Source organism: Grammomys surdaster, unplaced genomic scaffold, assembly GCF_004785775.1.
Source record: "Grammomys surdaster isolate TR1022 unplaced genomic scaffold, NIH_TR_1.0 135, whole genome shotgun sequence".
Lineage (NCBI taxonomy): Eukaryota > Metazoa > Chordata > Mammalia > Rodentia > Muridae > Grammomys > Grammomys surdaster.
Window position 1 is genome coordinate 4,099,501 of NW_021604593.1, and position 23,562 is coordinate 4,123,062.

Here is a 23,562-nt window from a genome sequence, read left to right on the forward strand (position 1 = left end):
ATTAGATCTTGGCAGTGCATCCTCTACCAAGAATATATTTAAACATAAAACACCTCGATGCTCTTAACGACTACCTTAGTTCCTTGTCCAACCACCTCTTCCTCCCCAAAAGTGCTTTTTCCAACATCCCGATGACTGTTCTTCAAACATGCTAAAAACAATCATTTGAAAACTTAAACAGCATAATCCTTAATTACAATCTAAACATTTGTCTTTATGTCCACAGATAATCTTCACTCCTCATCAATGTAACTTCTCAATGCAACAGATGAAGACCTACAGCCTAAACGCAGAGCTGTAAAGCCAACAGATACATCTACAAACACTACCACACCTGAGGCTCAGAGAACACGAAGAAGCAGGGACAGGAAGACTGTAAGCCAAAAGATCAAGAAGTTTGCTGAGAGGGTGTGTCTCCTAGTTATGACAGAAGCTATATTCATAAGGTATTACCAATGCGATTGCCCAAATTCTGAACCAGGATGATACTAACAGATATGCCAAAAGCCTGAGGCCTCAGCCCCACACAAAAAGTATAGGCAACTGAGAATGCTGAGTGGGAGAAATAGTCTTCCCTAGGAAAGAGCACACCAAATGGTTAGCCCTGAAAAATATATATATACACACATACATATATGTGCGTAACATGATATAGACTGAGTAGGTTATATTTAGGAATATATATATATATTCATCCAATAACAATTTATGAAAAACTGGACATGAATTTGAAAGAGAGCAAGGAGCAGTACATGGGAGGTTAGGGGCAGAAGAAAGGGAAGAGAAAATGTTATATTATAAAAGGAGGAGATAAAAAGCAGAAGGGCTACACAGAGGAAGGGCTTTAAAAGGGTCTTGTAGATGTTGGTACTCAGCTCCCTTTTCTAGATGTGAAAGTCGGGATCTGCCTTCCGTGCTCAGAATACTTACCTTAACATCAACAAATGCCAGAGTCCCACTTTCCCAGAAGGCGCCAGATGCTTCAGAAATCAGGACTGGAAGAATGTGTGCAGAGTGGTTTTCCATACAGTGTTCTGCATGTCCTCAAAGCACCCCCATAGCTCATCCTCACATCTTCTGTGTTAAAAGATTCATAATCTAAAAGCTGTCCTCAGAGGGACTGTGTTCATGAGTGCCCATTCTATGTTAATGTCCTGCCATCATCTTCTCTTTATATTTCTCAAGCCAATGAGATGGAAAGCGGCAGCTTCCAAGGGGTGTACAGTCCATGTGGCAGACCTCTGTGTACTGTGGGGCTTCCTTCCTTCCTGAATGTTTGCAGGGTGTTTATTGGCTTTCTCGTCCCACTGGTGAAAATCATCATCTATCCCCAGCAATGTACAGCTGCAAATATTCCTACCTGGCTAGGTTCTTCTGCAGATAGCAACTGGCAAAGGTCCTGGCATGAGGACTCTTTATGCCTTCCATGGAGAACATGCCATGGATGAAAAAGCTCTTCCAGAGCCACTTGGAAAGAACAGGATAAAGTAGGCAGAACCTTGAGTCACAGCTAAACCCACCCTAAAAACAACAAAAAATACTTTTACATATATTTAAGATGTTTATTTTGTGTGTGTGTTAGAAGCGATTGTGAATCACCCAATGTGAGTACTCAGAACCAAACACCAGTATTCTGCCAGAGCAGCAGGCACTCTTAACCAATGAGCCATTTGCCCAGCCCAAGAAATGATTTCAAAGAAGGAAAAAAAGAGAAAGCTTTGACTTTTTTTTAAAAAAGTATTTTCCCTTCCAGATACTCAGTGGTATTAGGTTTAAGGATAATTCTTTATAAGAAATAAAGAACACTTTTATTTGAGTGTATGTGCAGATATTAGTGTGGTGCTTAAATTTTGACTTGACTTTCATCAATATTCCCTTTGTAGAATATGTCAAAATTTAAAAGACAAGAGTAGTCACTTTACATGAGCTTCGGTTTATCAATAAAAGATGTCAGTCACAGGCTCTGTGCATCATTGCTTTATGTCTTCAAATGGATCAGAAAACACAGCATAGCTGGATGCCATTATAAAAAAATTGTTCTAGACTATTCTGATTTTAATATCTTAAAGAAAAATCCTGGCACTAAGACAGCTGAAGGGCCAGCACCAAAACACAGATGTAGGTCACAGATCACATGTCCCCAGTTGTTCTTGTTCATTTTTTAGTGGATCTCTCAGTTCACTTTATGTTTACCACAGAGGAACACCTAAGGCAAGATATCCCTTAATAAAAAGGTTCATTTGGCTCATGATTCTTAAGAACTGGGGGGTTCAAGTAGCAAGGTGACAGCATTGAGACAAAGACCTCCGGGCTGTCTGACACATTAGTGGGAAATTAGGAAAAGAACTGGCCGCAGAAGAGATGGCCTTGCTGTAAAGCAGGCACTTCTCAGAAAACTAACTCAGTGCTTTCACTAATCTCCAAGTGTGGTTCAGCAGCATGATGTAATCATCTCCTGAAACCGCATCACTTCACTACCATGCCCTTAGGGGCTGGGCTTCCAGCGCATGAACCTCTGGGGAATTCACAACCAAACCACAGTAGTGGATAATGCATGCTGAGACACATTAAACCACGGCCTTAACCCAATTCAGAGAGGAAACACATTGCTTGCGTTCTCTACACAGATAACATTACTTGCCCTTGTTTTAGAGCACGATTTAGAAGCTTCAGTGGAATCCTCTATGGCTATGTCAATGAGGGTTTAGGTGTTTTTGTTTTGTTTTGTTTTATTGTTTTACTAGCTTGGGAAGAAACAACAGCTCGTCTGGACCAACATCATTCCTGACTTCGTTTGTCCATTTTTCCTTTCACTGCCTTGATGAAACAAATTTCAAAAGGCCTAGTTTAGATTCTCAGAAGTCTTGTCATACATGTTTCTGTATACTTTGGATAAATATCTAAAACTCTACTAAACAGAGCAAACACTCCCACCATGCAGAGCTTTGTACTAGCATAGGAAGGAGGCGTGTCATACTTGGTAATTAATCCCTGGCCACCTTCTGACTGATATTGTATATGTTACAATTAGAACTACTGAAGGAACATTCCGGAGTGCTCAATGTGAAAAAAAAAACTTAAAAAAACAAATTCAATGCTGAGAACTATTTGAATCTCTTCTAGTTAAAATCCTCTGGCACAGGAACATCCACCTCCATTCTGCTGAAGGTAAGCAGCAGCTTTCGAAATCCACAGTTGGAGCATCTCTGGCCATCTTTCTCCTTTGTCTTATATTGTCTGAATGGATGAAACTCTGTACCTTAAAACAGTTTAAAATGGAAGCAAAGTGTAAATCTCACAACTTCTTGTTTTTTTTTTATTAATACTGAAGTTGAGACTTTTCTATTTCTCCTTAAGATATGAATACTAAGTGCATTTAGGCAAATAGACTATGTGGCTTCTCTGTCTCTCTCAGACATCGCTTTCTTCTGAATCCTACTGCTCCTGTCCAAGGCTTGCTTGTTACAAAGTACTTCCCACTCAGCTCTTGGAGACTTCTGTCTCTCTCATATGTCCTCTGATTTTGGCTTTTTACACATTTCATTTTTCTGTCCCATAGATTCAACTTAAAAGGTCAAGATCTTCTAAGCTCCAATTTCTCACTGTAAAAGTACCAGGAGGTTGAATATGGTGGTTTAAGCAAATCATAGATAGCTAAATGTACTTACTTACCTTTTGACTATGCTTGTTTTTGAGCAATATCACCTATTTAAACAATCAATACCTCCCCCTTTCCTTACCCTTTCCCTATCCCTTGCCCCTCCCCCCCATTTTTTATCCTCTCACCCAACCTCATTGATTTATTTCTGGATTATGGTGCTCACAAAGCAAACCAAAGGAAATAAAATGACTATGATAACTTAGTAGGTAAGAACATAGATAAGCAAGCAGAATTATGACAAATTTCAATATTTATATCTGAGCAGAAAAAAAATCCTCCACAAATTACAGAGAAGAAGTGTCAACAAGAATGCTAAGACTTGCAAGTGGTCTCTTGAATGGTATGGGGCATAACAGGCCAAGATTTTAATGTTCCACTCAGCCATCTTCTCTCTTCATTAGACACACACCTACCTGTCACAGACCGAATAGAAATATCTCTGCTCCTATTTCAGGAAACCTGGCTTAATAGTCCCTACGAAAATCAATATGTTCCAACTGACAGGCTCTTGAAAAAGTTACACCTCACTTGCCATGGCTTGTTATCTGCAAGCTTCTTTCCTTAATATGTGCTGAGACCTCGACTGGCCCCCAAAAGTCTATTTGTGTTTCTGATTTATTCTCCTTTCCATCACTGGCCAAGGTGACCTTGCCTGCACTTTCAGAGAACACAAACGAGTGGCTCATAGCAGTGTTAAATGGAGGCACATCTTTAAACCAGAGCGAAGGCCCCGCCTCTTCTGTGCATCACAGCAGTGAGCATATGTGAGGCCTGTAGTCAGATTTCAACATTCCCAAAGGTCAGGCAGAAGGCGAGGCAAGAGACACTGTCATTTGTCCCCAGAGCTCACACCTTGTGACAGGGATCTTCCAAACTCACTTTCACTCTCCATCCTTATGATTTCAACATGTTTACATTCTACATGTAAGTGAGATCATATTTACATGTCTGTGTCTGGCTGATTGCACTTGGTGTAATGTCCTCTGGGATTCATGTGTATTGCAGCTAAAGACATGATTTACTTCCTTTTGAAGGCTGAATATTGTTTGACATTTTTAATATTTCTTTTTTTTAATATTTCTTATCATCATTCACAGTTCACTTTCTTCATTGTTCGAGGAACACAGGGTTTTTCTAGAATTGTTACTGTGAAGGATGCTGTAAGGTGCACAGAAGGAAGGATAGCCTCTTTCAGGTAGTGATCTTATTTTAGGGGCTATATCTAGAGAAGGGATTGCTGAGTCAAAGCTACTGTTATTTTCAGTTCTGGAGAATCTCCATGTTGATTTCCATAATGACTGTCAGTTTACACTCCTGCCAAAATTTATCAAGGTTTCCTGTTCTTCAAATGCTTGAAACATTCTTTTCTTAATTACAGCTATCTTAATAAAGATATTGACATATTGCTGTCCCTTTGATTTCACTAGGAAGGTTGAGCATCTTTTCATGTGTGCTGCTCACTCTGTGGCACGTTGGGGAGGATATCTGATATCTGTTCAGGTTCTTTGCCTATATCCAGTTGTTTGTTTTCCTGGTAATGAGTTTCTTTAAATTTCTCAAATAGTGTGGTCGTTAGACCGTGACGAGATACATGAAGTACAAATATTTTCATTTTAAGTTGTTTTTTGTAGTGCATAAATTTTATTTACTTGTTTGTGAGACAGGTTCTGTATAATGTTTTGGGTAGTCTGGTATCCCTATGTAACTCATAGTAGCTTCAAATTTATGCTCTCCCTGCCTTAGCCACTGAGTGCTGGAATTGCAGGTATGGGCCAACATGCTTAGCAGACTTTTATTTCATGCTGTTGTCCAGGTTGACCCTGAACTCATGGCTCAAGAGATAGTCCTACCTCACTGTTCCCTCTCCAAGTAGCTGCATTCAACAGCACGGCACCTGTTTTGTACAGAAACGTTTTTGTTTGATACAGTTCTACTAGTTTAAACTTGCTGTTGCTATTTGTATTACCACAGCCAAAAAAAAAAATCATTTTCCAAGTTATATCCTGGTTGTTTTCTTCTACAAATTTTACAGCTGATATTTTGCATTAAATCTTTAGTCAACTATAGTTAAGATTTGTAGTATGTAAGATAAGGATCTCATTTCCATCTCTTTGAGTGTGTGTGAGTGTGTGTGTGTGTGTGTGTATGTGTGTGATTCCACAGGAATTTTACTAGTATTTTATTATTTCTATGAAAAAATGACATTGGAATTCTGGCACTAATTGTACATAGATCTCACAGATCACTTTGGATAACATGGACACACTAATTTTTCCACAAACATAAGGCATCTTTCCCCTTATGTGCATCTTCTGCAGTTTCATTCATTGTTGTTTCATAAATTTTAATGTGCAAGTCTTTTATCTCCTGTGTTAAATTCATCTTTTAAATATTTTTATGCCTTTTTAAAATGAAACTGGTTTTGTTTTGCTTTTTAAGACGGCTTGCTGTTCAGTGTATAGAAACATAAGCAAGTTTTATTTCTTGACTTAATACTGAAGAACATCATTAAATTTGATTATAATTCTAACAGCATTTGGTCACATTCCTGAGGTTTCTCTGTAGTTCAGAGAAATTATGAAACAGGCTGAAAAACTGCGATTTCATTAATAATCAACACAAAATACAGGGCTGCATTTAAACCAAGGTGGTTTTAGAAGACTTTTAAGATTGAGGAATTCACAATACAGTGTGTTTTAATTCTGTTTATCAAGAAGTTAACTTATAAAAGAGTATTCTGTGGCCCCCAAAGTCTCCACTCTAAGGAAAATATTTACTTGGAGAAATGCAAGAAATTTAGTGAATTTTTTAACTTTCTTTGGATTCAAGAAATGTTGCCTTTGGGAGTGGCTACTGTGCTTTGGCCACAGATGACAGAAATGTCTGTCTGTGTGTGGTCAACAGCTTACACCAAGTCTCCTTACTCAGCCAAAAAGGTCACCAAGAGTGCCTCTGAACAACGCTGACTTCTATCCAGAAAAACTTGGTAAACTACACTAGGCCATTTGTCCTGAATAGACTATAAGAAGATAAATATATTGAAGGTATATTTTCCAGGCTCTGTAGTGGATTGGCATGGCCTTCAACCACCCAGACATTATTACATGGCAGCTTGACATGGCCAAAGCAAGAAAGATTTGGATGGAGAAGAACTGCATACTTTGGAGAAAAACCGAGTGCATACTAATTTGATTTAAAAAAAAATGGAATGTTTTAAAGACAGTCACACTCATGAAGAATGGAACTAAGAGGACCTGGGTCATCTGCAAAAGAAGGCAGGCTTCTTTCTATGGTGAAGAAGCAGACGAAGGTCCTCAGTCATCAACAAGAATCATTTCCTGTGTATAAGGAAAATGACTCATAGGTCAAGCTAAAATTACAAAGAACTAATGCAAGAGCCACAGTGAGGCTTAGAAAGCCTTTCCAAGAGATCAGAGCTGGCCTCTAAGGTAGAATATTCCCTACTCCCAGAAGAGGGAGAGAACAATAACAGAGACACAGCTTCTTATATGATAGAATAAAGGAAAAATGGAGAGAAGAGACAGTCTTTCCAGCTGCCCACCCACAGCAGAGGGACCCAGCTATTTGCAATTATGTGGACCCCCCTAAGAGCATCAAACAACTCTTAATTGTGATGGAGTCACAAAAATCCATCACCCAATCATCTGGTCAAACTGTGAAGAACAGTAAGCCTTGTTGTTCAAATCCACCAAATAGTGAATGATCTATTACACGACATGGATAATATACACATTACTGACCCATCAATACCAGAAACCTGAAAAGGAGAAAATTAGCTTAATTTTCGAGAAACAAATGCAATTCTGCTGGAATGTGGGCTTGAACACTGCTGTGAACAGACACTGATAGAAGTTACTGAAGGAAACAAACAAAAGCTTTATTTCCAAAGGTCCTAAATATAAAATCTAGGATATCATTTTGTTTCTTAAAATAAAATATTCAAAGTTGCTAAAGCTGGTTTCAGTTCTGTAATTCTATAGGTAGTGATAAAGTGTTACAGTAGTTGATACTAATAGTTCAAAGCATGCTTTAGCCACACAAGACTCAGACCATAACCAATAATTCTATTTAGTCTCTGAGACTTAGCTATAGACTGGTAATAACACAGGCATGGGACGTAACTCATTGATAAAATGCTTGCCTAACATTCACAAGGCTCTGTTTGATCCCCAAACCTCAAAAGAAAGAATAATGAATGACTAGATGAATACATGAATACATATCAACCTCTCAGAGTGACAAACAATTGTGGGTGCCATTTTGAATATTTTTGAATTTCCTGTTGCTAGTTTTCTTATAAAGAGATACTAGTGTCTCCACTTGATCATATGCTTCTTTGTGTATGATGAGTGTTTGTGACAGCTAAAGTCTGTCACTTGGCCAAGGTTCAGCACTTAGTACAGAAATATAGCACATCTGGATTCAAAATCAGTTCTGTACATAAATGGCACATATCATTTCTAAAGGAATCTTAGTGAATACTGATACAATATTTAACAGTTACAAATATAAATAGGGCTAGACTGGAGAACAGGGAGACACACTGTGAATACCTAGAGCATTTAGGAAACACAGTGATAGCCTGTGTACTTCCACAGATGCTATTTCAAGCAATCCTGTTCGGAAACTGAAAAGAAAGGGTATTGTCTCCAAGAACTAGATGACTTGCAAATCTCTCCTTGTGGAGCTGTCATGAATATTCATCTAAACAGTATTTAGAAGGAAACCTGGTTCCAGTCTGTAAAATTATCTAGAACATTCCTCTACATCCCACTGCTACATCACAGCCATCTATTCAAATTCTATAAAGATAAGAAGAAAATTTAATTGAAGTTTTTAAGTAGATCACAGTAGATCACAGTTAATAGTTCTCCCTCTGAAGAGCATAAATTGTTATCATGAAAAAAGATAAAACTTGACAGCAATTACTTGGTGAATATTTGCTAAAATTACTCGAGGAAAATACTTCCCAAAAAAGTATAGGTAATTTTCTACCATAATCACTAAGATGACAAAACTTGTGCCTGAAAATATTGTAGCACTATGGGTCCTGGTACATGTTACCCAAGTACAAACTAGAAAAGAGCTGTCTGGCAGAAATGTTCCAATCTAGGTATCACAAGTATACATTTTCCTAAATAGCAAGGCATAATATCAGAAATCTTTTCTGCATGCCACATTTAATGTTATTAATCAGAATAGTAAAATCAATACCTATTTTTGCACTAATGCTAAAAGTACTCCAAAAGTGGTATCATCAATTTTGTTCATACAAAAGTACACAGTATAGCCAGGGATGGTGGCACATGCCTTAATTCAAGCACTCTGGAGGGAAATTCAGGCAGACTTCTGGTTGCTGGAGGCCAGTCCGGACTATATAGGGAGTTCCAGGACAGCCAGGACTACACAGTGAGACCCTGTCCCAAAACAGACAAATGTACACATAAGCAATCATGTGTCACACATTGCTCAATTTCAAAGCTAATGAGATGTCAGAACTTCATAGTACTAATTTACGTCATGATAAAATACCTTTGTGGTTTCCCTCTATTAAACTCTAGGAATTGTGTGCCTCACTTGCAACATGCTTGGTGTGTCCTGGAAAATATTTTATATGAGCATTCTCATTTTTATCTTCACTGAAATACTGTGAGCTAGATGTTCTTAAACTCACTTAGAGCTGAAACAGACTTTGAGCAATGGACTATAATTTTTATCCTCACACAGATAGTAAGTAGTGGAAATGATCAAACACAGCGTCTCTATCTCTGGAGTCTATGATCAGAGCTCATGTTTGTACAACTGTTTTAGGGGACAGTCAAGATACCCATGCATTCTGAGTACCCACGCCAAGACAAGCCCTCAGACTCGATCCTGGCTTATTTCGTGAAAGAATGAATTTTACAGTTAGAACAATATAACTAATACTGTTGAGCCATACACCTGGAAATTTTATCTGATTTCTAGAATCCTCTATCAGTCTCTAAACTTCCAGAGACAGTATGAATCATCAGTAAACACACATTTATTAAATATCAATCTACTTATTTTGAAAACAAGCCATGTAGGCTAAACTTCAGAAATCATATAGATTCCAAGATATGTTTTTAACTAATAAAAGGAGACTTTGATCCACATGGGTCACCCTTGAAATAAAACTCCATTGTCTCCCTCCATTTTTCAGAAGTGGAGATTCCATTTAACCCAGAAAAACTCAAGCCAAGATGGATATGTTGTGCTTAATATGTTCAAGTTTGATGCTTGAAGTTATCTCTTTTATACAGTTTTGAGTGTGACTTTGCTGTTGTCGCAAAGTATATTTATTGTACAGGCACAAAGAGAAAAGCAAGATATAATCATATCTGCACGGCCAGTAAAGCAAGGAAGGGTTGGGAAATGTAAGACATTCACTACTGGTGAGTAATTCTTTTTTCATGTTTGATTTAAGACTTATAAAGTCCAAAGTAATAACCCCAGTGGCAACTGTTAGCCAATTAGTTCTAATGCTTGAGATAATGAGGCATTTATGAGCAACAAAGTGGTCTTTTCAGGGAGTCTAATACTACTTCAAAATAAAAATGTTAAAACCTGGGTCATGGCCTGGCAGAGCAGGGGGATGAGAGCCACGCCTACTGAGCAGGCCTTCTCCCCACAGGAATGTTTAGTACTAAGGTGGGGGAGGAAATAAACAAAGAACAGAAATGAGCTTCAACCCGTTTCTCCTCTTGCTCACTCTGACTGTCATCCGAGTTTAACCCCATCACTGGCACAATGAGACAACTGGCCATTACTACAGAAGGTGCCCAGGTACGTTTTAGTATAGGAAAATAGTCAATGTTGCTTTTTTTCAAAGTTTCATCATGAGAGTGAATATTCTTCTGAGAGAGTCAAGCATTTGCCTAAAATGTATGACAGATTCTCAGTGAAGAGTAGAGCTTTCAAATCTGATATAATTTTCTTATGGATAGTATAAATAAATTACTTCAAAAATATTACGTTTTGAGAAAAGAACTTAATATTGTCATAAAATGATTTAGGATAAATTCTGATAAAAATGTTTAAATATATTTTGAGAAACATAACTACTGTTATTAAACAATTAACTCTAAAAGGAGATAACAAGCCTCTCTTTGATTGCTGATTATCCTACTTTATTACATCTGTGCAAGACAGTTGAAAATGATGCTTTGAATACACACATGAGGTATTCATTGTTTATCATAGTCCATTGTATTAAGCATTTTAACATTAACATCTTTAAAACATGTTGACAAAACAGAGAAAATAAACCTTTTACTTAGCATGTTTCTATAATAAATTAATCACTTATAACAGTGCTTCATAACACTGAAATCCTTTAATACAATCCCTCATGTTGTGGTGACCCCCAACCATAAAATTATTTTATTGCTACTCCATAATTGCAAATCTGATACTGTTATGAATCATTTTGTAGCTGTCTGTGTTTTCCAATTGACCTGCAAAAGGGTCATCCAACTCTCAAAAGGATCATAACCCACAGGTTCAGAACCACACTGACTTATAAGCCAAGGAAACTTCTTTGTATTTATTAATATTTTAATATGAAATGATTCATCTCCAGATAAAATATTAGATAGGCTAATTTTAAATTAGCCTTAGATATACTCTCTGATAGTATGATTGGTTGAACTCTGTTACTACAGATGTAATTAGTTATGATGAGGTCATACTGGGAAGGGCGGGCTTCCCACACAGCAGTACTGGTATTCCTAAAAGATGAGTGACAGTGTGCCACACTCATTCCCTGGGGAAAATGATATGAGGGAATATGAGAACAAGTCAGCCATTTGGTAACAGAGGCAGAAATTGGAAAGATGACCTCTACAAGTCAAGGCACACCAAGGATGGGTTACTGTCACCAGAAGCCAGGCAAGAGGCATGAGGCACGGCATAGATTCTCTCTCAGGGCCTTGGGGTCTCTGACAATAACAGCTTTGAAGAACATAAATTTATATTTTTAAAGCCACCAAATTATGGTAGTTGTATCTCTATCTCTACAAATTTAATATGGATGGATGGATGGATGGATGGATGGATGGATGGATGGATGGATGTTTGGATGGTCAGAGATGAATCATACATGGAGAGAGGAGACTAGGTACTTAGGAAGATAGATACATGTTACATAGTTTTAGGCAGATTAAGCTCAAGGCCTCCAAAGTTTTTATACCTAATCATAAAATAAGAGTATACCCAATCATAAAATGAGAGTATTAGGAAATATTCAGTGAGATTATACTGGTTCCATAGCTGTCAACCAAGTCACACTAAACCATAGGTCAGAAATGGTTTTAATTGAGGCAATTTTATGTGGTCTGACATAAAAGGTCACATAAATAAGTCAACCTTTCTGACCACAGCAATCTTTTTGGCCTCAGGTGCAAATCCTGTGCTGAATGCTCTTCTAAGAAAATATTTCCTCTGCATTAGTTTGCCTCTGTAAATAGATGCATAGCTTCCATTCATTTCCCTTAAAGAGGACTTTCCATCTCCGTGACCCATATGGAATTAAACACTGGAGGCGATTTGCTCTTTGTGGCTTTGCCTGCTATTTCTCTCATTTGCACAGCTCCAAGCATAGTTCATCCTAAAAGACAAAGCTAGGGGTCCCATCTAATTCACATTCAGAGCCAAGGTCCCTCCAGGGTTTTTCTCTCGTTCCATTTGGCACAGCAGTAACTGTGTTTGACAACATCAGCCTCACAGCTCCACTGGACACGGACACGTGGGTCCTATCCACATGGTCTTCCTGGGCTTTCAGGAAGATCTGCCTACCTCTTCCCTCTGACAAGATCTCAGTCAGTGTGGAGTGCAGTCTAGCCTAGAACTTGCAACCACCCTTCCTCTGTACATCAAGTTTCAGAGTGCACCACCATGTTCAGCTTTACACAAACCATTTCTGAATGGTTGTTTCTTAGAATGCTGTCCTCAGCTATGTAATAAAGAAAAAGGGAATAACTTGCCAATTTACTAATGCTTTAGCCAATAAGAAAACACATAGCTGTCAAGTCCAAATGTGACATCTAAGACTAGTACTAAAACAACCTATTTTCTTAAAAATTTAGATCTTTAATAGAAAATTATATTTCAAAAAATTCAAATAATACTTAGTTCAGAAAAATTTTGATTAAGGAATTGATATAGCAAAACTTACAAACATAAATTTAAACATTTTATATTTTGAGGATTGACTTAAGAAATTAGGAAACTTGATACTCAGAGACCAGGAGCCTGGATTGCTGCCTGATTTGGCTGGGACTTGGAGACCTATCTGTAGTACTCAGAACTGGTCCCTGATGACGCCCTTGGAGACCCTCTCCATCATTCACTACCAAATTTCACAGTCTGACTTGGATTCTTTCTCCTGCTCTCAAAGCCTCTTTCAGCTAAAACATCTGGAGATGAGAAGTGTGGTCTTACTAGCTTTGGAATTTATGCTTCTGAGAGGTCTCCTATAGAAAGTGGCAAACACTCTTGAGACTCTGGATTTGCAGGTGTGTAGGATGAAGGACTCCCAGCTCAATGCCCTGCTATCTGCACTCAGACAATGCTCTCAGCTCACCCAGATCAAATTCTACAACAATGACATCTCCATGCCCATCCTGACTTTTTCCAGTACACAGACAACTGGAGCAAGATGAATGTGGAACAATACCCTGTTCCTTTGGAGTGCTATGATGAGTTGGCTCATGCCTCTGTAGAAAGATTTGTCTGGAGTTCATGGATACACTCAGGGCAGTAAGGCAGTCCAAGAACATCTCCTTTGCTAAAGATATCTGCCTTACATGTGGTGAGCGCTGTGTCTATGACCAGGTGTCCAGACTTTGCCATTGCCGGCAGTAAATTAGAAAATATGACTTCTGGATTTGAATAACCAACAGGCTTGGGACAAATGTCTCATCAGGGGTCCTCAGTGTCTGTGGCTTCTAACACACATCAGATGATTGGAAACAAAATAATGTACAGAGACTGGGACCCTGGAGGCTGAGCTTGACATGGGGAACTGTTGGATGGATTGTGGGAACAGAGGCCTTGTGGAGTCAGAAGCACAGTTTGACATTGATACATGGCTTCTGCCCGGACAGACTAACTAGATGCTTTGTTGTGAATTTATAAACCTGGATGTTCTCTCTCTCTGGGGTCTTTGGCTGTTACCAACCTCACCACCAGGTTCATGGTCAGGAAGTTTCAATGGGTCCAGGAATAGAAAGACACTGTTATTTCATGAGTGAAGCAAAGGCCCTGGTGAAATTGGCATGTGTGAAATGAAAGTTTTCTTGACACTTCTTTCCCTTGTCCTTTGCCTGGGCTACATTTACAACCCTCTTGTGTGGCTGATCAGTTATGTGCACAAAACATTTAAACTAAAGTGAGCAACATAGACACAATTCCTATGAAGGAGAATTAAATGGATCACAGACAATTAACATCCAGTACATTCAGACCACAAGGCACCTTGGACTACCAGAGATACCTAAAAGGAAGTGGACAACATAGGGCAAAGTAAGCAGGCTTTCCAGTCTGGCTTTGAACTCTTGATCTTTTTGTCATGCCTCAATGTGATGACTACCAGGAATCTCTATATCCAGCCTTTATGCCACATGTCTCTAGAGCCTTACTTCTATGGACTCCCAGATTCTGTGAAGTACCCATACTGTCCAACAATAAGCAGGTGACTGTACTATATAAAGCATTTACTTTACAAAAGTAAATGTCTTCGGTTGTAAAAAAAAAAGAAAGAAAGAAAAAATCTTCTGCCTATTCATTACACACTCTTTCTGTATAATACACTATCAATAAAATAATTTATTGTTACTCTGTTAAAAAAAAAGAAATTAGAAAACTCGTGTGAAATTTATGGGTACTAATTGCCACTTAAATTGCTATCTACTCTGATTAAACTGTGAGGCTTCCCCCCCTCTTTTTTACTACAGCTTAGAATCCTAACAGGTTGTTTAAAAATGTCATTTTGTTTCTGCTTGGCTAAAATTCAGTGCTATTAAGGTCATCATTCCAGGAAACTGCAAGATTTCCCTTTGCTAGACAATACATAAAGAGCTGGTGACAATAAACTGCCCTTAGGGGATAGAAGCCTCATTTAGCCTTCGAAAGGTTGTCATCTGACCTTGAAATATCTAACACATATCTGACACAAATCTCTTTGGAACACTTTACAATTGGGTTTTCAGAAACACACACACTTCTCATAGTTGTTGACATAAAATTTGACAAAGGAACACTGTGCTTGAAAGTGTATCATGTCTTTTTGTAGTTTGATGGGCAGAATCTAATTCATAAATAGAGAAGAACAGAAAGGGCCATAAGGCAGAAAGAGTATCCCATAGAGACACCACTCAAGATGTGACCTCACCTGCTTCTGGTCCTCTCATTATCATTACAAAGAGGCCTTAGACAAGAGCACCTTTTCTAGTCTATGTTCTAGTTTATGAACTTAGGCAAATGAAGTGAATCTCCAGAACAAAAACTTTCTCCTCTACATTTGAACTTCTGGATGAGCAGGTCTAACCTGGGAATCAGGAACCTTTGTCCTACTTCTCTAAACAACACCCAACCTTAGAAAATGTACTTTCATCTTCTCAAGCACGTTACAGTGCAGGTTGTACCCTCACTCCATAAACACTCACATAGATCCATGACACAGTTCACAGACAAGCAAGGCTCACCTCCCTATTCTACTGCTTTTCCCTCTCATTCTTCTCCACACACCGTATCCCGATTAAGAACCAGTGACTGTCAGAGCATCCCATGGTTTCCATGGTTTCCATCAGACAACAAACCAGCTTGGCTTCTTCATGAGCACTTTGGATTTTCTGAGCCTGGTTTCTTACTTCTCAGGTCTCTCGGAGATACTAAAATATAATGAAATAAACTTACTGTTTTCTTTAACACTTTGAGAGCATAGGGCTTCTGGGTCCCCTTCTGTTTGCATCTGTACACAATGGATGTAGCACCCCTTGAGGGGGAAAAAGACAAAAAGAAAGTGTTATGCTGTGGACATGACTTAAGGAGGACATCTTTCAGTGAACTCTTCAATTGAAGACTTCAAATGAAATCTTGCAGATACGCCCATGGCTATCAAGGGTTCATAAGTCCTAGATGCTGGCCCAAGATGGGAAAACTCTTTTTTGCTTCACAACTGAAATTTCTCAGAAAATTCTAGACTTTTTACTGGCTTTTCTTCCTGTTGCAAGTAGCAAACCCAAGGTCATTGCATTTGATGGGCTGTTAAGAAAATCAAATTCTCAGGAAAATAGCATTTTTCAAGAGTAGCTAGCCATACTGGAAACCCAGGATTCTTAAAAGTATGTGTTTGGAGTGAAATAAAGCAGAGAGCTTCAAGGACAGGGTTTTGAGTTCAGCGTTCACCTTTGTGATTAAGCAGTCTGTACTTCTTCAAGTTGGTAAGGGAGCTAGGGAATTGCCCCCGCCCCCACCCTTCTGTAATCTGTTGAGGAGAGTGAGAAGGTCTTTCCATGTGTGTACTAAGCTAGAGGAGAATTCTCCACAAAGTAGAACAGCAGAGTCTGAGTGTTCCCGTGCCACACTAAAAGCCAGAGAGTAGGAAGATAGACAGGAAGGGAACTTCAGGCCAAGCTGATTTAAGTTTCAACTTTGAGAAAGAACTTTCTGAAAGGCCTGAAAGGAAGATGGGTTTGATTTAGGCCTTTTAGACTCTGAAGACCAAGCATAAGGACTTCTGATGATGCATTCAGCTCATGCTCCTGTAACTCTCCATGACCAAAGGGAATTAGAACAAATATGTCCTGGGTACATGAGTACAACAAACCTTTGACAGACAGAGTCATGTCTGGAGTATCACGGTTATTGTGAGTTAAGAAAAATCTTAAGTGACCATACATTTGTACACCAAGGCACAGGGAGTTCTCAAAGTGAAGTTAGTGAAGGTAAAAATAAAGTTGGTCTTACTATTTGTTAAGTGTTATGGTATTATTTAAAGGTAGACCCTAAAGATATATATTATATACAACCAAGGTCAATGAATAAAATAATTATTTAAAAATAAAAATCAATAAAAAGTTAAATGCAAAACTCAAAATTATATGCAAAGGAGGAAAAGAAATCAAGAGGTCAGCAAAACAGCTATAATGTAGTAGGTTGAAATTCAATAGAAATAAGTATAATAAATTTTAACTTTGTATATCAATTAAAACTTAAACATCATTATATTGGATTATAACATCAGGACAAACTACATACTATGAACAAAAATCCCTTGATGTTTAAAGGCATATATAGGTTAAATAATAAAATTACCAATAGAAGATACATTCAGAACTTCAACAAAAGAAATCAGCTTCAATAATATCAAACAAAGAAAATCTCAGAAAATTGATAGAACACTATTTAACTTTGAAAGGCCAAATTCCCTAAACTAACACGATATTCATAAATGTTCATGCATCTAACCACAGATCTCCAAAATACATGATTCTCATGCATAGAGCCAAAAGGAGTAAGAATATCCATAAATATACCTAGGAACTAAACATGTTCTCAGCAATTGCTAGAAAATGTAGACAAAATTTCACCAAGGATACAGAACACATGAGCGACATTTCCAACTAAATAAAGCTAGTTTGTATTTAGAGAAAACTAAACAAGCAGCAGAATGCAAAATCTATACAGATATAGTTCTGTGTATGTGTGAAGACGTCATCCTTTAATAGAGAAAGTTCAGTAGAGACAGAATCATCCTCTGTCAAAGACAGCTAAAACAAGATACACTTGGGGAACAAAACAATGGAATGGGAGAAAATATTTATAAACATATCAGACAAAAGGTAAATATCAAAAACTCAATATTATGAAAACAAACACGGAGCCTCACACAGTGGAAAAGGACTAGACACTTCTTAAAAAGCAGACCTGCCAATGCTCAGCTGTTGTAGATACCACACAGGTAGTCATCAGAGACAGCAAATCCAAAGCACGTGAGATGTCATGTTCCACCTGTTAAGATGGCTTTTATAAAAAAGATGAATCAAATGAAGTATTTCTCAAGAAGTACAAGATAACTGATGTACACTGTTAGTTGGGATTAAATTAACAAGCCATTGTAAAAAAAAAAAAGACACAACTAGAAACTATCCTTTAAACATTTAAGCATATTACTTTCCTATGACTCAACAGCCCAACACTGAGTATGTTATCAAAAGTAATGACATAAGTGTGCCAGCGAGCTATCTGCTCTCCCACATTCATTGCAGCATCACTAATAGCGATCAAGACATGAAATTCACCCATGACTGAAGCCTAAAGAGACAAATACCACATATTCTTCCTCATAGGCAGATCCTTGTTTCCAACCTTTGCTTTAACTTTAACTTGGAGCATAAATAGAAACCAGAAAATACAATAGGTGCACAAGGCTGGTCCCAGAAGAGACGGGTTATTAAATGACAATCACAGAATGACGTACTAGATATTTCCCTACAAATTACTCATTAGAGTTCTAATATACCACAGGGATCTCCAAAACAACACACCCTGTCGCTTTCTCCCTTGGTTACTGTGATACTTTGAAAGAATGGATCCCAAGGCTATCTAAACACTCAGTTCCTATTTGGTAGAACTTTTGTAAAAGATTAGCTGTGCCCTTGTAGGAGGAGGCAGAACAGCAGAATGAAACTACATTTGAGGACTTCCATCAGTTTTTCTTCCTTTTATGTGACTTAGGAAGAGTTTGCTTGAAGCCTGTAAGACAGCTTAGCTCATAAAGACACTTGCCACAAAGCATGGTCACCTGGGTTCAACGCCAGAGGCCCATGTAATAGAAGGTGAAAACTAACTACCACCAACTTAACTGTCTTCTGACTTCCACGTGCACATAGAGGAACATGTGATCCCCAATACACATGTACACACCCACACATGCACAGACACACATGTCAATTTAGAGTTATAAGTAGTCTTTCATAATTCATCTAATCTAAAATTAATGGAAAAGATAGGACTGTCAGTCACAAAGGAGTAATGAAATGGAATGCAGGGTGACACTCTGTACTTTCAACTTTGACAGTTCCTATAAACCACAGCTTTGTTTCTGGATGTTTTATCAGGGAAGAGTGTTAGCCAGATCTGAGCAGTTAGGAAGCTATTTCCTATAGCAACACATACATGATGAAAATAAAATAAAATAAAAGTTGAATGAAACAAACAAAATCAAAATGCTTTGAAATGTTTAAACATGATTAATATTTTCACATAACAACATCCATTAAGTACCACATTAGGAAAAGATGAGTCTTTGGTCCCATGACAAATACTTCTGCCTTTCAGAAAAGAGTAACACTTTAATATTTTGTGAAGCCCCAAGTCCTTAAGCAAAGACAATGTTCCACAGCCAGAAAACATATTGTCCCAGACACAGGCACTGTCAGGATCTAGAGGTGTCAACTGAAGCTCTACAATACTGTCCAGAAGAAAGCTAATGGCTGACCTATGAACCCCTGCACTGAGGGAGTTTACTTTGTTGCTGACCTGTTTTAACAATGTGCTATCTCATCTCCTCTTTAAAATCGTGGTATGCACCCAAGCTTCTGATCCACTACTTCCATTTGAATAAGACTGCATCTGTAAGCAATCTTTTCAATGCAACTGGTTCTCCCTGCCCCAAGAAAGCAAATGGACAGAATTTCATTTGCAGGAAAAAAGAAAAGCAAAATTTTTAAATTAAAATAAGAAAGCAGTGAAGAGAACACAGGAGTGAGACTGAGATGTGGGAAGCAGACAGGGTGTGTGTCAAAGGAGATGGAAAGAGGATGCTGTACCCTGTGAATCTGCTTGAGGAGCGTGGGAAAATGGAGGACAGGAGAAATTGTCCTGTTTGCAGTAGCAAAAAACACCACACTTGAAATATCTTCAAATATCCTATCTCAAGTGTTTCCCTTATATCCCGAAATTAGCCTAGATGTTCCTCAGTAGCTTCAGAAGAGCAATAAGGGGCGTGTACAATACAGACCACATTGCATAATTAGATGAATATTCAATATACTATCACCATATTATATATGATTTTTCAAAAACCTATTGCAGGGTGGATTAAATCTCTTTGTATTTAATCAAAAGTATAGTGCTGCTTGTGTTTGTAACTTTTCAAACCTTGATGTGTTTGTGTGTGTGTGTGTGTATGATGATAACGCTTGTATTAGATGAAACTTCAGCTCAGAGTAACTTTTCTAACACTTATGGTCAAGAAAACCAGTGTGAAAAGCTAGTCTCTGAAAGAGTACTGGTTTTCATGAATAGCACAGCAGTTAAAAGAGACTCTCACTGGAATGATTTTTGGCCTCCTTAGTCATTTTGTTAAAGAACTGTAAAGGAAGAGACAGGAACAGGGAAGCTTTTTCTGGTTGAATCACATGTGTCTGTATACAAATGTATAATCTCCTCGTTTCTTTTGGATCTCAGAATTACAGTGTAATTCCCTATGGAGGCTATTGTGGAATGAATGTGCAATACTACTAGCATAGAATATGTTTCTATGCTAAAAGTAATTGGTAAAATCAAACCACTGTCTTTTTAAATCTGTATGTTTATGTGTACATTTGTACATATATTCATGTGCATGTACCTGTGTGTGCCTATGTTCACACATGTACATTTGTGTGTATGTGTGTGCATGTGGAGACCAGAGCGTGGGAACAGGTGTTTTCTTCTTTCACAATCTTACTTTATGAGACTGGGGAATCTTTCTGTACTTGGAGCTCATTGATTTAGCTGGACTGGCCCACCGGGCAGGCCCAGGAACCTTCCCGATTCTACCTCCCATGTGCTAGAATCACTGAACTGTCTCCATAACCCATGTGAAAAGCTGAGCCCAGCAGTACAGTTCAGTGCTCCAAGGTATTCCTCCAGCATTAATGGTAAAAGCAACAAATGTAAAACAAAACACTATCCCTTAGCTCAACAATGAATGAAAAAAAAGATGTTCAAACAACTCAATTGCTGACCAACATTTTCAACCTCCAACAGAGGAACTGGATGGCTGGAATTAAGGAGCTGTTGTTTTCTGGAAGCATTCAAATATCAGCCTCCCAATAAATCTCAAAAATTCCATATCAGAGAACAACACTGACACTCAGACCTTAGGATGCTCCCAAGCTCAAGGTCTGAGATGAGCTTGCTGTCACACTGTTTCCTAAATACTCGTCCCCTTCGCACGTTTGTACTCATGCTGAGTCCTCCTGGGATCTGTGTTCCACTTGGTGTTGCATCCTCACTCTTCCGGCCATCTACCTGAATCTTTCTTAGCTGTTGCTTCCTCCTGATGCCAGCTTACCCCATCTCAGCTGTCTCACAGGTATAAGCCCTGACCCCTACTCTCCTTCAAGACTTCCCACTCTTCCCTCTTCAATCTAGTCATCAACATGAGCCAGTGGCTCCATATTCCAAAAGCCATGCTGAGTGCTCACCACATCCCTAGGAAGCTAGCTGTCTGCATCTAGTTATTAATGCTCACCTTGATGCCTGGACCCCTTCCAAAGACTCTTCTAGAAATGACTTTTCTTGTTTGGAAAAAAAAATACTACTGAACACCTTATCCTTAGAGGAAGCAAAAGCCGGAGAATTTGAAATGAAAGTGCTGAATTTCAGACCCTGGAGAGGAACAGCCTTGAATCTGTTCTCCAGCACAAAGAAGCATGTGGCAGAAGTGAACTCTTGGAATAAAAGGCCATGACCTTCTTACAGGTCCTTCACTTTGTTTCAAACTACTCAGTGCCTCACACTGTTGCCAATGAAACTTCTTATAAGGAGTTTAGTTTTTCCCCTGTCTAGGGCCATGCAGAAGGAACGATAAAAAGCTTTAGAACCCCTAAAGTGTGGGCCATGAGCTAGCACAGTCACAGTGGGTTTGCTACAAAGAGGCAGAGCTCAGGGGGCTACATGCCCTGAGGACCTCATGTTATTGTGAAGTTTTGCTCTGCTTGCTGTCTTCACATCCCTCTTAATCTAAGAATTTTATCAAAACTATAAAGGGGCTTCCAGCCCCTACTGGGCAGTATCTCTGGCACTCACAATAATAGTGCTAGATCTCTTTCAGGCATTGCTGCTGGGGCAGAATGATGATTCAATTACCACCCTAGGAAAGAACTTAGAGATGTAAATTGTCAGCTAAGACCACTGCCCTTAGAAAGCATATGGGAAAATAAATTGTTAGTGAAGATAGGTTAATATGTTTTTGTTAGTAGCTTTGACGCATAAAATCTTAGAGAACAACTTGAAGTTCAGAAAAATACACACTTATTAGTTGAGCTTGGGGCTTTTTGAGGCCAGGGAACAGGAACAATGTCAATCTAACTAGCATTGGCTGATGTGACTCTCACTGAGAGGCTAGACCGGTGATGTAGGTGATGATTAATTTCTTGTCTTCATTTTTGTCCCCAGCTTCCTGATATGATTTCATAAGAATTGCTGATGAGTAGGTGTGCATTCTGAGGATTAAAAGTATAAATGACCGATTGATTTTTATATGAAAGTTTTGATTTGTGATTCTTTTAAAACCACTGTAAGATTACTTTTTAAGATAAATAATAAAATAACTGATTCTTTCTTTGTAATGACAAATTGCTGCCTGCCAGTAAGAGAAGCTGGCTGAGAAAAATACCTTGCTTGCTCACACTTTGTTAATCTATAACACGTTGCTTAGTTACAAATGTATGTGGGTTCTTGGGAATAATTTGTTGTTGTTTTTACCTGTATTGTGCAATGGGTTTTTTTTTCATGTGAAGGTATTGGGGATCGTACTACTTTATTTTTTATAATCAGTCACATTGTAGTTTCTATACTGCTTGAAATATTTTGCTGGGATATGTAAGCCGTGAAAGAAAAAATAAAGTCACTGAAGCCAGCTAGCAGGAGTTTGCTTCATCCACCAAAAATGTGTGTACATGTACTCATGTAAAGAGGTTGGAGATTTGTTCCATCCACCCATCGTGTGAGTGAGTGTGTGTGTGTGTGTGTCTGTGTGTCTGTGTGTCTGTGTGTCTCTGTGTATGTATCTGATTCTTTCCCCCTTTCCACTTTCATTTGTTTTAACCAACCTTTTGCTGCCCCCACAGAGTTTTTCTCACCAGCCTTTTGTGGCCTCCAGAGCAATTCTTCTTCAGCACCCCAGAGAGCAGCTTCGCCAGCCCAGTCAATTGCGAACTCTGCACTGGGCTTCCTTTTACCATGAGCTACATACCTTGTGTGTAGTATATGCATATTCATGAAAAACACCCAAAGGTGAATGCTTGCTCAAATGTTTAATGTCATAATATGGTATGAGATCACTGAGTTATATTTATTCTCCATTCTCAGGATTTGCCTACAATTCGATACCATCTACTTAATATATGTAATTTACATGCAATCTAGCCTTCACATATTTGCTTAAGCTTATTATACTAATAAATAATATCCAGCAGCTTTGAATACCATTTATACAGTGTTAAACATGACAGTCATGTAATCTCCCAGTTCACATTTGGCATTTTTTCAATGAAAATCACATTCTCATATATTTTAGTACATTTCATTGCTGGTACTGAAAGAAGACACTACAGTTTACTTAAATAGTATGTCTTGAATAAACAATGAAGTACTCACTTACTTCAAACAAACATTTAGTGGATATACTTGTAACATTTTCTCCATAATTTGAGTTCCAGCTTTCTAATGAGATTACATTATTTTCTTCTGGATAAGAGAAAGATTCTGATTTAGAAAGTAATCTCCCCAGCGTCAGGTAGACAATGAAATGCACAAGACCAGCCCAGTAACATTCAAAGAAATCACTCTCCAAGATTTCATGC

General features: G+C 38.4%; 1 protein-coding gene and 1 pseudogene across 1 annotated transcript in view; one reads left to right on the plus strand and one right to left on the minus strand.

Moving 5' to 3' along the window:
* Positions 1 to 23,562, minus strand: part of Camk4 (calcium/calmodulin dependent protein kinase IV) — a 213,945-nt gene that overhangs the window by 91,220 nt on the left and 99,163 nt on the right. The window contains exon 2 of the mRNA XM_028762775.1: positions 15,620 to 15,698. Coding sequence (XP_028618608.1) covers positions 15,620 to 15,698 — 79 coding nt within the window. The remainder of the gene's footprint in view (positions 1 to 15,619; positions 15,699 to 23,562) is intronic.
* Positions 13,021 to 13,567, plus strand: LOC114617178 (annotated as a pseudogene).